We start from the raw sequence: 16,919 nt of genomic DNA, 5'->3' as shown, positions 1-16,919 counted from the left end.
TCTTTCTTTTTTTCTTTCTTTCTTTCTTTTTCTTTCTTCTTTCAGATTTATTTATTTTAGAGAGAGAGAGAGCATGAGTGCAAGTGGAAGGAGGGACAGGGAGAGAATCTCAAGCAGACTCCATGCTGAGCATGGAGCCCATCACAGGGTTCGATCTCCTGACCCTGAGACATGATGTGAATCAAAATCAAGAGTCTGACGCTTAACCGAGGTCTGAGCCACCCAGGTGGCCTGCCGTTTTATTTTCTATCACAGTTTCAACATCCTCTAGGTCAGATGCTTCTGGGAAGTCAGGCTGATCTGTCATGATCTTCCTGTTACCTCGTCTATAGGAACTCAGTCTACCAAGATACCCGCCAGTGTGTTTCCATTGGCTTTGAGATGCTTTGCCAACCTTATTTTAGCTCACTTGCTATTTCATTTAAAATACTTCAACCTAGAGAACCAAGTTTAATAAGAACTCTGGCATTTATAGTGATGCCTTTGGGATATGTTCAATAAATATTTGATACTAATAATGTCGATAATGATGACAATTTGTTAGGTGATGTGTAAGTGTCAAGCAGCTGGAAAAATATAAATTTGGCCCTAATGGGGAGCACAAACACAGATACGAACTTTAGGCCTACAGACACAGCTTAATTAACTAAAAAACCTGGTCCCTATGCTCACTCTCCCAGTTTTTGCCTGAATAGTTAGGGAGTAAAAGTAGGCAGTTCCTTGGGATTAGGAAAAAGACACGTTTTTGCTTAACTGCCCGTGCCACCTGGTCAGTACTAGAGGTTTTGGGGATTCAGGGCCTTTGGAAGAAGCCCTGCAACAACTCGCCAGTCAGCTCAGGAGAAGATGGTAACGGAAGCTACCACAGAGAGCAGGCATGGAAGGCTGGAGACCCAGTAGAAGAACACGGAAACCCCCTTGCTCTTGCTTTCATGGAATGCTAGGAGGGATCAAACGGTCCTTTAATTGTGAGTTTAATCATCAGTAAAGGTCCATTTGGCCGGGAAAAGTTAGTAAATTCTTTCCAGCTTGCAGGCTTCAGGAAATAGCTTCCAACCCTTCATAGCTCTTTTCCCAGAAGGTTGCCAACTTCTACCTTCAGCTACATGCCTCAGTATTCCCTACCATCTCCCACAGCCTCTTTCCTGCCCCTGCACTTCCTTTTCAGATTTTAAAAAGAAAATACAATTCAATGTATTAATGTTTTAAGAGCATTGATCTAATTAAGTGCATGACTCACTTATTCTTTAGAAAGTGTGCAAGTACTGTTTAATACCTATGGTGCTTCTAATAATCTACATATTTAATTATTAGATCTTAGTTAACTTATGCCTCATCACAGCCCTCTTGCAGGGGATAAATCTGATTCTACTCATGATTTTTTAAAAATTCCTTTTTTTTAAAGTCAGCTCCACACCCAACGTGGGGTTTGAACTCACGACCCCAAGATCAATAGTTGCATGCTACAATGACTGAGCCAGCCAGGCGCTCCTCTACTTGTAACTTTGAACTCACAACATTTCTTTCAGAAGCATTCCATAATTTTTTGCATCGTTCATACCATATGAATTTACCTATTGCCAGGAAGCTAAATAAACTTGCAAAGCGCATCAGCAGAGTAACAATATTTAGGCCCTTCCATATTGTAAACCTGTGAACAATTCACCACAGAGATTTATACGTGTGACTTATAGGTAGGAATAGGAGACAGTTGAATTAGTACATAAAGTTTTTATTTAAAGTTTTCCCCTTCCAAGCAAGCTTCATTTACACATTCTAATACTGTACAAAATTTACAATTTCTGTGACTTCTGTACTCACTTTTCATTTCTAATAGTTTGTGCCTTTCTGAAATACAGAAAGCTTTACTTATAGTTCTCATAAATGCTCTTATTTATTTTGGCTAGAAATAAAAAATAAATGAAGAACAAGCCTAAGGAAGGCGAATCTCCTCGTCTAAACTGGGACTTTCAGAAGAAATGGTAGCAGTTGGCGATCAAAGGTTCTGAAGCCGACCTTGTTCTCTTCAGGACGCCAGCTAGGACAGTGCCCTGCAAAGCACCGTCACTTTTTCTTGCCTTCTCTATATCATAGGTTTTCAAAGAAAAAGAAATGAAAGTTGATTGCACTGGAGATATATGTATATATATATATTTATATATATATTTTTACAACGGATCCTTTGGATCTGAACATACAAATAAATACAAAAACAACAAAGATTGCACTTTACTGTAGAAACGGCATTAGATTCCAGCACACCCATCTAGCTTGACATGCTCCACGGTGAAAGCTTATCACCAAGGCATTTTTAATCTGTGGCTTCCCCACATTGTTGTTTCGAATGACACATTTGTTGGGGGATTCAACAACACCTCTGGCTGGTGAAAACTATTTTAGGCTGGTATTTACTCCTAACTGTTGTTGTTCCAGCTCTGAAGGGCTTGACGATCAAATTCATGCTCCTTCCGGTTTTGCTTTGTTGACTGGCAGCACTGAAAAACTATCTCCTGCTCTCCCGACCTTCTGCTCCTAAATTCCTCTTGCTTCTAAAACAGCTAGCAATCGCTCACCTAACTGAGCTCAGGCATCTTTGGTGATAACAAACAAATGTGATGAGTTGGAGAAAAATCAGGGTAAGTCGTGTGCTTTTCTAGAGCCGAATCTAGAGCCATTTCTAGAGCCAAAGGTGAGGAAGAGGGAGAAATATTTGTTAAGAGCTATGATTCATTCCTGTGGCTCTTTTAAGTTGTGTGTCTTAGGGACAGAGAGACAACTGAGATTGTACTTAAAAGAAATTATTCTTTCTTTTCATCCCTGAATTCCTGAAAGCAATCTCCCAGTTTCATTATGGGTTAAGTTTGGGTCAGATGTGTTACCCAACAGAATCTCTTCAATATTGTAAGAGCGACTTTGTCAGTCCTACCTTTTGAAGGAAATGACAGGTGTGTTCACTACCTTTTTATATACTGTAAAAAATGAGAAACCATGAGCCTCTGTGGAATGAACAGTGATGTAATATATTTTGTTTTAATCTTTCGTATAAAATTGAGGACACAGATTATGACCGGCTGGCCTAGAACCTACGGGGCAGAAAGCAATTGCTACAAGAGCCAACATCTTTCTCTTCTCTGATCCCATGAGGTGCTCTAAGGGGCAGAAGGTAAATGGAATGAAGGTCTATAGAAACAAACATGTTCCTCTTTAATCTTATATGATTTTCTATAACCGTGTTGCCTATGGAGTCTGTGAAGTAGCCACAGGTTAGGAATATAGAATCAAGTGGCGATTTCTGTAATGCAGTAGGTATTTTAGCGGGTCAAATTCTGAATCAGTCATGAACACAATATCCCCAAAACTCCAACACAGATCACATGCAGGTAGACTACAGTGCACAATACTGATCGTAAGTCTCTCTGGGGGCGCTCTTCGGTGTTTTATCTTTCTCCTTTTGAGAGTTAAAATCCACGTGAGGAGTTTTTGTAAAGCTGGGACAAGTTCAAACCAGTCTGAAATGGAAGAGTCTGTCACCACAGGAAGTTTTGTGTGATCCGAGTTACAGACACGGTATCTGTCCAAGAACGGGTCTTTTTCTTCTGTAGTTACTTGGAAATATCGTTAGAAACCAAGGGTGGGTTTCGGCAGTTGTACCATTAGAATGCACTGTTCCTAGTATAATCGTGATGTCACCCGTCATTGTCTCCTAGAATGTGATTCTGTTCATTCCAGGGTTTGCTGGTGTTATTTGTTGTAAGGTACACAGGCGGGCAGGATAACCGTCGCACAGGCGGGGCCTGCCAGTGGTTCCGCTACATCTCCTTCCAGTTCCGTCCAGGTGCCTTTCTCCGGACAATAGCATATTGTGGATGACTTGTAGGCCCCCTATAAGGGCAGAGCAGGGGGCATTTAGGGAAGAATGTTCAGACAAGTGCAATGGCGATCTTACTTATCACATGTACATTGGAAAGAAAACACCAATTCTCGGCTCTTGCTCAAAAGTTCCAAATGAAAGCTGTGGAGTTTAAACTGTTTCATTTGAAGGGAAAATTTGAGATTCACAAGATTTCAAAATCTGTGTGTATGTGTACGTGTGTGTAATTAATAATAAAAGTCAAGTGCCTACAACACCTCAGTGATCAGCAAATCCTTTAAAAGAACTGACCAAAAACTGGGTCTTTATCTAGCCAGTTTAAGTGAAAAAAAAACTCATCCTCAATTTTCAAATAATTTCAGTAAATTGGATTTGAGATTGTTGCCTCACTTTTCCATTTTTATTTTACTACTGTAGAGAGTCAGAGCTGGCATTCAAAACTAGCTTAAAATAAACTGGAAAAGTGGGCTTGCCAACTTCTTTGCACATTGATTGATTGATTTTCAAGTGGTCACATGAGAAATAAAAATTGTCTTTAATGGTGTTTCCTTTGTCAATGTCTGGGGGTAGTGCTTGTGTAACATTTCCCTCCCAAAACTGGAGGCATTTGGTTTTTATCATAGGCAAAAATCAAAACTTCCAACCAATCTAGTCATTAGTTTTTGAAAGCGTACTCTTATAATACCAACCCACAACTAAGAAAATATAAAAACAGTCATCATTTAAAAAATGAGTATGTAGACCACACAGCCCTACGTGTCTCCTAATGTGATGTAATTCCAACTACATGGTCACCTCCTCAGGTGTTCTTGACAAAAGAGAAAAAAAAAAAAAAAGAAAGAACAAAAGAAATTTTAAAGAGAAAAAAGCTGAGCTTAATTATTAAGTCCTTATGTCTAACTCTCCATTTTATAGGAAATACAGAAGACAGACTATTTTAAATGACATCACAAGGTAGTCATTAGTCCATTCCAGAATGTCAGCTATTCTCTATGATAACTAACTGATCCTGGTGTTTTGTTTTTTTTCCCCTACAAGTTAATGGTATGGAAGAAGAAGTAGAGTGGGGTAATTTTCCAGATTGCAAGAGATGGATGAGATATAATAACCAAATACAAGTGAGACTGTTGGATCTTAACTTGAACATATTAACTTGAAATATACATTTCAATAGGAAACATTTGAATATAGATTAGATACAAAGGAATTATTGTTAATTTTATTGGGTGTGATGATGGTATGTTTACATACATAATTTTTTTTAAAGATAAATCCTGAAGCATTTAGGGCGAAATAATATGTCTAGAACTTGCTTCAGACTGCTTCAGACTGCTTCAGCCAAAATTTTTAAAAGAGAGGACAGACGTGGGGCGCCTGGGTGGCACAGCGGTTGAGCGTCTGCCTTCGGCTCAGGGCGTGATCCCGGCGTTGTGGGATCGAGCCCCACATCAGGCTCCTCCGCTATGAGCCTGCTTCTTCCTCTCCCACTCCCCCTGCTTGTGTTCCCTCTCTCGCTGGCTGTCTCTCTCTCTGTCAAATAAATAAATAAAATCTTTTAAAAAAAAAAGAGAGGACAGATAAAGTATGGCCAAATCTTGATGGATGTGGAAGGTGGATGCTGGGTTAACCAGAGTCCACTGTACTCTCGCTTTCTGTGTGAGCTTGGACATTTTCGTGATAAAGACTGGGCAAAGTGCCAAGCAGTGGCCCATTATATATCCTAAAGAGAATTTGTGGATATTTAACAGTTTCTTGTTTTCAGACCTCCCTGGTCAGAAACTTTTCGGACAATTCAAACGATTTGACAAACTATGCAAACAATTTCAACAGAACGTTTGTAAAACCACTTCAGTCTCACTTTTAGTTGGAAAGCCAGAATCACAAAAGCATGGGGATAGGAGAAAAGTGGAGAGCAACCACATTTTGGGATACGGTTGATCAGAAAGCAAGCTAGCTGGACAGCAACCACACTGATTCTTTTTTATTACTTGAAGTAACTTACGGCTTGAATACAAGCATGATACTCTTCAACTTTTTTTTTAAGATTTAATTTAATTAATTAATTTAGTTGAGAGAGAGCAAGAGTGAGAGAGCACAAGCAGAGGAGGGAGCAGCAGAGGAAGAGGGAGAAGCAGGCTCCCCACTGAGCAGGGAGTCTGATGTGGGACTTGATCCCAGGTCCCCAAGATCACGACCTGAGCTGAAGGCAGATGCTTAACTGACTGAGCCACCCAGGCGCCCCCAAGCATGATACTCTTAAAAAGGTTTTTGTGTAGATGGTAACACACATGGGGGGACACACAAGGAACGAACGAAGCAGAAAGAAGGAGGGTGAGGTAAATGTGGACACATACCATACTCCAGCTGTAGCCTCCCACAAGGTAGATGCTGTCATCTAGCACCGCACAGCCAGGACCACTTCGACCCTCCAAGATGGGAGTTTGGAGAATATTCCACTGGTCACCTTTTGGGTCATAGCATTCCACTAGCATTACATCGAGGTGGGAGAAACCTAAGTGACATAGCAAAATGCAACCACATAAGAATAAACTCTCAGTGTCCTGATTCAAGGCTAGGGCTTCTTTTTTAAAAAGCTCTAGAACCAAGAAATAGACAATTGTGTCTTTAAAGAGACAATAGTATAAATTTACTAGTGAAATTGGGAGACATGTTACAGAGACCTCAAACAAGCAAACTCTGGGTATTTCCAATTAATTCAAAGCAAGAATGTCTGACTTGATGTCATTGGTAAACGTTGATTATATGGGGGTAGTTCTTATTTTAAAATGTTTACTAAAACCTTATTCACAAGGATTAAAGTAATGAAAAGCAAGCATTTTATAGAGTGCTTACGATAAGCTGGTTGTCTGCCAAGTGCTTTATGCAGATGAATTCACTTAATTCCCCTCAACCACCCGCTGAGATAGTCATGCCATTATGTTCATTTTACAGATGAGAAAACTGAGGGACAGAGAGAGGGAATGACTTGAATAAGTCACACAGCCAGCAAGTAGACAGGCTGAGGTTGAAACTCAGGCAAACAGGCATCGGAGCTCATATTCTTACAGACCAAACTGTACAGCTTTTCCTAAAAGAATATTTAACTCTCTTAAAATGTTTTAATTAACTAAAAACATGGTGTTCAGGATCTTTTACCTTTTTAACACTTTATGTTTATAAACAACTATGATGATGTGAATGGTTTCCAATATCTAGTAAGGATCAAGGTAGAGTAGGGGGCGAACTTCGGCTGAGGGCTTCTCCTCTCACCTCTGATGAAGTTTCTCAGTGGCTGGGGCAGTAAGAAGGTTGCAGAGAACAACTTAAGTTCTTGGACTCCACTGGGGCCCTGCTGTTAATTTAGGAAGTCAAAAATCCATAGGGGGAGAGCTTCATGGTCCCCGAGCAGACCAAATCCTTAGTAATATTTTTCTTCTATTTAAATGCATGCAATGGATATTTGCTAGCTGACAATTACAATGCATACACTAACTTAATCAACCTACTGTACTCTTCAAAGTCATTGAGAAGATAGACCAAAAAGTAAAATAATTTTCATTCTGGAGGAGGTGGACAAATTATTTCAGGCCACTAACTTCTTATGTAAAATAAATCACATAGCTTTGGGAATAGTAGAATGAAGGGCTTACTGGAATTCTGTGGTATATTCATTTCCTTTACTATTAAGATTATTGATGATAATATACATGAATGAGGCAAATACCCAGTTCTGAAGTTCTAGTGCCATCACGGGGGGATACGTATGCCTTCTCTGTGCCCAGTACATATATTATATATGTCGACTGTAAGCCTCACAAAAACTGCAAGGAAAGGATAATTATCCCTCTTTTATAGACATGAGGTTGAGTGTCTTGAGTAAGACCACAGAGCTGCGAGTGCACAACTGGGACCCAGACCCATACCTTTCCCTCTAAGCCACAATGCCTCCCTGAGCCAACCTAATTTGATGTGTGTGTGTGTTATTTCTCATTTAGGTTGTCATTCCCCAAATCTCTCTGTTCTAGTATAACCTCAAACATTAAGAGTTCCTAGAATGTTTAGTCATTATTATGCAAAAGAAATTAGCAGAAATCACATTTTAATGTAGAAAGCTACAAAGTTAATACCGTATACAAATATTTGGATGTAAAGGAATGGTGTATGGATTGAAATGAAGGAGCACCAGTGAGAGAGAAAAGGAATAAAACGGGAAGAGTTACAAGCAGCAAAGATAATCTCCCACTGAGGAGAGCACAAAGACGAGTAGCTTCGATCAGGATACTGACATTTCGGACCGAATATGAACTTGGACATAGTTACATCAACATTACGCCTGCGTGGTCTTTATTACCTTAGGGGTACATATATATACGAGGAAAACCAGAAAGGAATGTCGACATCTACCCTATTCTTTAGACGGCTGTACTATGGAAAAATAAATGCACACATGGGCCTTAGCTACCACACTCAATGGCCTGTTTCTCCTTTGGTTCAATTCCAAGGATCATGGCAGGTCGGAGCTGGAGGAGATTTCAGAGATCACCTAGACCAGTTTCTTCATTTTCAGGTGAGGAGACTGCGGCCCGAAGCAGTTCGCGACTCTTCTTAACACGAGAGTTCTGTGTCCCTGTCGCACCCCGTGTAGTGCGCATGCGCATAAAACACACGCGCACAGAAACTACAGGAAGTTGTCATCGACATATAAGGAGAAGGAAAGGAGCCCAAACAAAACCCTAAAAATCCCATGTTTTAAATATTTTTTATTCATAAAGCAAACAAAGAATTCGAGAGTCCTAGAAGGTTTGGTATTCAACTCTTCAAAGAAATAATTCTAAATTTAGACATGAAATTCTACGAAATGTTTTCTTTAAGAAAAATCATGTATTAGCTTCTTTGTGCAGCTGTGACTGAAGTTCTTTATGATTACTACAAAAAACAATTTTCTGGAAAAAATTTATTACTATAACTTTGGTGATAAGGAATAATTTATTTTACTGAATTCGTTGTTACAACAAATTGTTTGTGCTTTTCAGTTATTAATGCTCTCGTTTTTTACTTTCTGTTGACATCATTATTCATTTCTTTAATGTGTGTGGTAACTTAAAAATAATCCTATCTGCAGAGGAGCCAAAAAAAAATGCCTGCCCAAGGGTACAGCTAATTTACAGAGTTGGTTTTATTTGGTCAACTGGTTTTTTACTTGGTTAACTATGATTATCTAATGAGAAACCCCCTTAGCAAGAAACATGAGATGCAAATGATATTGTGATTTAAGGAAAAAAAAAAAAAGACCTTTCAAATGATTTCCTCCAATTGCATACAAGCGATCATTCATTACAGCCAAAGTGTGGATGGCGCGTTTGGTGTTCATATCTTGTTTTCGAGCCCAGACATCCATTACAGGGTCATAGCAATATAGCCATGGGACATATTCCCCGTTGTGCACACCCCCTGCGAATTAAACATATACATACAAGTCAAGAAAGTGCCTTGGAACTGAACTTTGTCACCGAAAGTGGAGGAATGACTTGCCTGAAATATATATTTTCCCATTGTGCACCGCTCCTGCGTGAGCTGCCAGAGGCTGTGGCAAAGAGGACACGTAACGCCATTCGTTTGTTTCTAGGTTGTAGCACTCCACGCTGGACAAATAGCCGGTTTCGTTCCTTCCCCCAATAACGTATAAATGTTTGTCCAACCGACATGCATAGAAACTGGCTCGTCTACAAGGAAAATAACAACCCACCATAAATCACAAAAGAAATTCAGTCAGGCAAGGGAGGTCCATCCTGCCTTAGAAAGAGTTGCAGGGATTTGGAAATCACACATAAATCTGAGGCCTTTACAGTAATCGTATGCAATGCTCACTCCGTTAACATTTTGGTATTCAAGTAACAGTAGAGGAGAAATTCACCAACTCTGTTTCAGCTCCTTTTATCTTGCTTTTTTATACACTGTTAAAGTGTTCACTAATGTTTGGGATATTTGGTACCTTGTAAGGATATCACAGCTCAGTAAGACAAAGTGAAAAATGAGGTAGATAATGTAACAATAATAAATTATCTTGACATTCACTTTTTTCATGGTCCTTCAAGGGTCATTGTTCCCAATTTATAAGAGAACTACATCATCAAAATTTTTCTTCAATTATCATTTTTTTTCCTTCCCAGTACTACTGCAAATAGAGAAACTTTTGTGAACTGAAGTTAGTGTTGAAATTTTGCTCTTACATAACCTATTGTAGGAATTTCAGTGATATGGCTTTTGGTGTTGTTTCTTACAAAGCTACAGGATAGTTTTTAGTCTCTTCTCAAGAGAGGCAATTTATTAAATTTTCCCATTATGCCTTCAAAGGCCAAAGACACCAGCTGTGTTGGAAGGACTGGAGACAGGGAGACCAATTCTGAGGCAGACCATAAGATAGGAGTGAGATATTGAGGACCTGAATTAGAGTTTTATGGAAGACATACAAGGGCTGATGCCACAGATTCTTTAAAGGAAGATGTAAGACCTGGGAACTAGTAAGACATGAGAGCTGAGGGAGAACACATGTTCAAAGGGGACTCAAAAATTTGGAGTTAGGATGACTGCGTTGATATGTTGAGCAAGTCCCTGACCCTTTGTTTCTTTTATCTCATTGCTGCTACTGGAATAATATACTTTATGGGGATAACATGTGGTCCAATACTGAATAAGTTCAGTTGGTAAGTGCCAGCCCCTCAGAGAATGTAATTTGTTTGATGAATGTGCGGTCTTCATAAAAATTAGTGCCAAGACTCTTGGGCAATGTGACTAGCAAGATCAAGAGTCCTAGAGGTTTTTTTCAGGAGATTTTCCAAGTCGTGTTTACAAAGTGCCGCCACCTCTGGGAAGCAGTATACAGCAGCTTGATTAAGTTTAGTCTCTGGAACAGATCGCCTGGCTACATGATTTCTTGGATGTGTGACCTTTGACACGTGACTCAATCCCTCTCAGCCTCGGATTGCTCATCTGTAACAGGGGGGTGTTAATGGCACCTTCCTTACGGGGTTATTTGCAAATACATATGTAAAGTGCTGTCCTAGTGTCCCGCGTTTGGTTCATGGTTTGGAACCATCAGTTAACATTACCCAGCTAAAACGGTTTTAAAAAATCAGCCATCAAGATGTTTGCAAGGAAACTTTTCCTAGTAATATTTTAAATGACAGTTAAATTCTTTCATGTTTAGTTAGGTGATTTATTACCATATGGGTAATGGTATATGTTATAGATGGTGATGTATTCCATTTTTTTTTTTCATTTTTTCCAGCTTTCTTGAGGGATAATTGCCAAATAAAATTGTAATATATTTCAAGTTCAACTGCAGTGATTTGATATATGCATACATTGTGGAAGGACTCCCACAATTAAGTGAATTGACACATCCATGACCTCACAGAGCCACTTTTTTTTTGGTGAGAACACTTAAGATTTACTCTCTTAGCAAATTTCAGATGTGCAGTACAATATTAACTACAGTCATTGTGTTACACATTAGATACTCGGAACCTTTTCATCTTTTAACTGAGAGTGTATACCTTTGACCAACTTCTCCTCATTTCCCTCATCCCCTAGCAACTAGCAACAACCATTTGTTCTGTTTCTGTAAGTTTGACTTTTTTTTTTTTTTTTTGTAAATTCCACATATAAGTGATACCATGCAATATGTGTCTTTCTCTGTTTGGCTTCTGTCACTTTGCAAAATGGCCTTCAATTTCATCCATGTTGTCATAAATGGCAGTATTTCCTTTTTATATGGCTAAATAAGATTCCATTGTACATATACGCCACCTTTTCTTTATCTATTCATCTGTTGATAGACACTTAGGTTGTTTCTATATCTTGGCTATTGTGAATAATGCTGCAATGAACATGGGAGTAGAGATACCCCTTCAAGATGTTGATTTTGTCTTCTTTGCATATAAAATCAGAAGTGGGATTGCTGGATCATATAGTTCAGTGTTTTTTTTTAATAGTCCTGAAACTGTTAGCATCAGTGATCATTTTAGAGCAAAATTCTGGCTCTGTTTGTTTTCTTCTGTATTTTCTTGATGCTTTTGAAAGAAATATGTGCTGTGGAAAATTCAGAAGGATGATGAAGAACAACAATGATGGGGAAAGGAGGAAGGAAAATAAAGAGCAGGTGTGGGATTTCTTAGAGTAAGTCTTGTGAACCGGGCCCTCTGGGTCTTCTGAGGGGTCCAGGAAGCTCTGAAATTACAATAAAATTATAACAAAATGTTGTATATACAGGTTTTGCACATGTGCCTTTTTGGAGAAAATGTTTGTTTGGAGAAAGTTATTTGGAAGAAGCTTTTAATCAGATTATCAGAGTAATCATTAATCTAAACATTTTGGGATTTCCTATTACAGAGAAGTAAAAACCCATTTAAATATATGTTAAATATAATATTAGGTTATAAACATTAGGTTAAAAACAGTTGCAAAATTAAGTGCCCACAGATGTCCACTGCTTCCTTCTACTTCTCCAGCCGGATTTCAGTTGTTCTCTCATTGAATATGATGGGTCCTAGTTGTCTTACAAGTGCTTTTACCTTCTGAGTTAAAATGTTTCATTGAAAAGACTGACATGTCTACAAGAAGAGACCGAAGGAACACAGATATTTCTTTGCACCGTGGACACAAGAGTACGTCACTATCCCTCTTCCATATGATGATTCTAAAACAAGTCTTAGAGCCTCTGAAATAATTTTACTAAGGGGCCATGCTTAAATAATTTGAACTATGTAGGCTGTAAGGTGCTGCGTTCTTCTCTGCGCTATATACTGGTCTAGAAGAGAAAATGCCTGTTAGTCATGACAAGTATAAAAACTCTCCATTAAATACGTTTAGATAATGGGGAATAAGAGCAAGATCTCCTCATGGTAGTGTGAACTCCTTTCATCTAGTCTAAATTGTTCTCTCACTTTTTCTGTCCTGGTTCCTTCCTTCCTCAGTGACATTGAGTGAGCCTGTCAGAACTTGCTCTTTTTTTAGCCAAGATTTTCTTAATTTGATGCTTCATGTGTACTCCTGGCTTTATCCACACAGTGTCACTGTTAGGATCTAAATGGGAAAAAAAATCAGTAGGTTTCACTTCCTGACAAAAAGTGTATTTTTATGTAGAAATTCCAATAGTGAAGATTCTGAGCCTCGGACTTACTCCCTTGCATGCCCAAAGTGAGAATTCATGAAATGCATTATAGGAGGACTGGATAGTTAATGGTCTGTCAGCAACTGTGAACATTTGCTCCAGGCTAAAATTTTACCATACCAGGTCTTTCTTGGGAGTGTTCCCTGCCCCTCCTCCCCACATAAAGAACATAGGATTAGGCTATTTGGGGCTTTTTTTTGAAAAGTAAATTCCAGATTACTGAAGATTTTTAAATGGGATTACACTATGTGTTTCAAATTGTTCCTTTCTCCCTCCTCCAGCCCTTCCTGGCCCAACGCCAGAGGCAATATTCAATGTATTGTGATAAGTTAAAAAAGACTACCAGCAACTTCTACAAACATACTTTGAACCCTGCGTGTTGTACAGGTCTTTACTAGTTCTTTCTGACCCTTCGGGTGGTCAATTTATTTCCCAAAGCATGAGACTGAATGACTACAGCCTTATCTCGGCTTGAATTCTTGACTTTCACCATCAGGTTAAAAACGGCAACAGATTTTTCAAACAGAATATTGTTTCACATTGTTTCTTGTAAGGATTCTAGAAATGAAATTTCTAAATTTGGAAACAATTTTTTATGTATTTGCTTCTAGCTCTTCTCTTACTTTGTGAAATATAAACTTCATCGTTGGTGCTCTCCAAACTGCTTTTTCTTTTTCATCTTTTTTTTTTTTCTAGACTAGGTAGGGGGTAAGATTTCCATATGAATAATACCCAAAATGTCTATTTTTACTGGAAAAAATGTGAAGTCACCAAAGCATTTCTATTGATCCTAGTTTCAATTTTTAACCTCTTCTTTTCACTAAAAAATCAAATCCTACATCTGAGACCAAAACAACTCAGTAGCATTACCTTTAAATTTATATTTTCCTGCAATCAGTTCATAGGTAGCAGGGATGCAATTCATCAGTTAGTTGAGTAAACCTAGAAGCAGTGTGCCCATCTCCCTGTTGAACTGGGTGGGGGGGGGGGGTATTCTGCACTTTTATTATAACACTCCTTGGGAAGCTATGATTACATAAGATATCCTAGGAGTCTGTCCAGCCAGCAAGAAGAGTGGGTTACCCCAGAGGTGGTTTTCAACATGTTTCTATTATTCTCAGTTTGGTAATTTCTCAGCATAACCACTTCTCAGCTGTTTGGTAGCCACTAATGGAAGGAGGGAGGTGGGAGAACTTCTGGTGAGCCTGATTCATGATCTATACAATGCAGAATTAACTCATTCAAATGTTTCCAGAAACTTCTTTTTGGATCTGAAGGGTGTCTCATATATTTTCTTCTTTATTTTTCTTCTTCGTTTAATCACCAATTAAGCCACACCGGTCACTGATCCTACTTGATACTTAGAATAGAGGCTTGGCAATGACAGAAAAATTTCATTTTAAGTTATGGATTGCTGCCTGGATCAACCAACCCATAGGAGATCTGGAGCTAGAAGATTGACTGGGCATTTGTGAGATCTGCCTTTTCCCACTCAGCTCTGTAAGGAGCTCTTTATTTGGTCTATCGAGTTGATTGTTCTAAATCTAAAAAAAAACTTCTCTTACTAGGGACCTGACATGATATACCATAATGACTTAGAAAGAAACGTTAAACAGTCCATCCTGTCAACGGTGGCTGCCGGGCGCCGACAGACCATGGCAGGTCTTTTTATCAGGTCAATGAGCTGCTAAAAATTGTCTAAGTAGGACCCTGCCATGATAGGCCATAGTGCCTCAGAGGAAGTCATTATAGAATATCAAGTAAACAATACACATTTAAAAAAATTACTAATTAGGTTTTGCAGCAATACTTCTCATCCTTAGGGGCTCTACAGTGAGATAATTGACCGCGACGTGAGTTATGCCTCCCAAACCGAAGGCGTGAAGGTTAATTATCGTGGTGTGCAGCCCCCAGCAAAGGGGCCGTGGAGATGAGATGCTGCCACTTCAAACCTATTACTGGTATTTATTTTAAAAATATTTGTTTAAATAAAACTTTCTGGAATGGTTTTGATTAAAGGGTAAAGTGATGCAGCCACAGTAAGGGCAACCAAGAACTAACCCCAAAGGGAGAGAACCAAGGCGCACTGGAGAAAGGCCTCTGGACGCTGCCAGGCACACGAGTGTGCACCAGAGGGGGACGGAGAAGTTTGTCAGTTTTGTTAACTGACCTAGGATCATTTCTCGAGGTCCCTGTGAGCTACACGGTCCTAGAAGTGTCTGTGGTCCTTATATTGTGCCTCATCATTTCCAATGTATAATTTTTAGTTTCCTTAAAGAGGGCTTTACTCTATTTATAGGGAATAGAGCATTCGACACGGAGTTTTCTCCTTGCATTGACGCATACTGCCTTGCCGCAGTAATGCACATTTTTGAATAAATGATATTACCCGAACACTTCCTGTTCACTTGGAATTTATGATTAAGGATCTAAGTTGATCTTAGTGTAATCTAATTGAGTGTTTATAAAAGAGATGTTAAGGTGAAGAGTCATGAGGGAAACAGGAAAGAAAATCATTGCTTCAAAAATTCAGAGCAGAAGAAGAAATAGGTTGCAGCTTATTGCTATTATATTGGATACTTGGCTCAAGAGGGTGCTGAAGTATTATTTGAAAAGAATCAAAAGCTCAAAATTTATTAATATTTTTTCAATGGTTTTATTTATTTATTTGACAGACAGAGCCAGACAGCACAAGCAGGGGTGCAGGGGAATGGCGGAGAGAGAGGGAGAAGCAGGCTCCCTGCTTGGGACCCTGATGCGGGGCTGGATCTCAGGACCCTGGGATCATGACCTGAGCTGAAGGCAGATGCTTAACTGACTGAGTCACCCAGGTGCCCTGAGTGCTCAAAATTTAGCACAAATGGGAATCGGCATGTGCATGTTAAGATGTGGCCTCGTGTAGGTAACAGCAGGAGAGGCAAAATCTGTGTGAATGTAGTAGCTGCTTGTCCCTTGGCAGCTAGGAGATGGGGGTGAGATAAACACCAAATACATCAAAAATGAGATGACAGCTTGCAAAACTATTTTTTTAAAAGCTAACAAAGGACCTGTTCTTGAATGTATGATGGGAGGATAGTTGAGAGGGCAAATGTCAAGGATTTGAGTTAGTGAGACTTGAAAATTTAATACTGCAATTTCCACTTCAAAATGGATACCATTGTAAGAATGGTGTTTTATATTTCATTTATCGGATTTAAGTCTATTATCACTGAGAAAAGTGGGAGAGGCAGTGCTATTTTAGCTCCAATTGCCAAAAAACCAAAGCAATGTAATAACGGAAGACAAGTCAACAATTTTTTTCTTCCTTCATTAGGACCAATAAATTGACCTATTTTATTATTTTTCTCCATTGAGTTAACAAAGTACTTACTCTAAATTGGCCAGGCCAAACTTTGCATTTTGACTCATATATCTTTCATTGACTCCATTTAGCATAATTTATCACAGAAAACCATTCAGCACCCATGCTTCCTGCAAAGCTGCTACAAATATTTCAGACATAAGAAATGAACACTTACCTTTCTTGCATGGGTGGAAGTTGTATCCAGCTATTAAATCGAGGATCATATCGGCTGACAAAATTTGTACTGTGTTTTCCTGTAAAAATATATTTGAGACATTTAAAACTTCGATTCCTTTGTTGTTTTGCACATTTAATAGTGTTTATAGGATGTCTCTGTTCTCAGGTGTTAACACACAGACGAATTAAGTGCAGGGACTACCTAACACAGTCTGAGAAGCAGTAAGTCAGGGAAAAATAAATGTGCCAGCTCAACGATTTTCTCTTTTTTCTTCTCTTCCCCTCCATTTTTCCTTTTCTTTCTTTTTTCTTTTTTGGAAGGAGTCAGCATAAAACCATATCAGCCATGAGAATAA

At 39.0% G+C, this 16,919-nt stretch overlaps 1 protein-coding gene across 1 annotated transcript in view; it reads right to left on the bottom strand.

The window, feature by feature from the left end:
- Nucleotides 1–1,716: 1,716 nt before the first annotated feature.
- KLHL14 (kelch like family member 14) overlaps nucleotides 1,717–16,919 on the bottom strand; it is a 97,211-nt gene continuing 82,008 nt past the window's right edge. The window contains exons 4-8 of the mRNA XM_026496163.4: nucleotides 16,562–16,640; nucleotides 9,404–9,594; nucleotides 9,164–9,322; nucleotides 6,226–6,383; nucleotides 1,717–3,882 (exon numbers count right to left, since the gene is read on the bottom strand). Coding sequence (XP_026351948.1) covers nucleotides 3,742–3,882; nucleotides 6,226–6,383; nucleotides 9,164–9,322; nucleotides 9,404–9,594; nucleotides 16,562–16,640 — 728 coding nt within the window. The 3' untranslated portion in view covers nucleotides 1,717–3,741. The remainder of the gene's footprint in view (nucleotides 3,883–6,225; nucleotides 6,384–9,163; nucleotides 9,323–9,403; nucleotides 9,595–16,561; nucleotides 16,641–16,919) is intronic.

The sequence above is a fragment of the Ursus arctos genome, unplaced genomic scaffold (genome assembly GCF_023065955.2).
Source record: "Ursus arctos isolate Adak ecotype North America unplaced genomic scaffold, UrsArc2.0 scaffold_17, whole genome shotgun sequence".
Classification (NCBI taxonomy): Eukaryota; Metazoa; Chordata; class Mammalia; order Carnivora; family Ursidae; genus Ursus; species Ursus arctos.
This window is presented reverse-complemented; position numbering and strand designations above follow the sequence as displayed.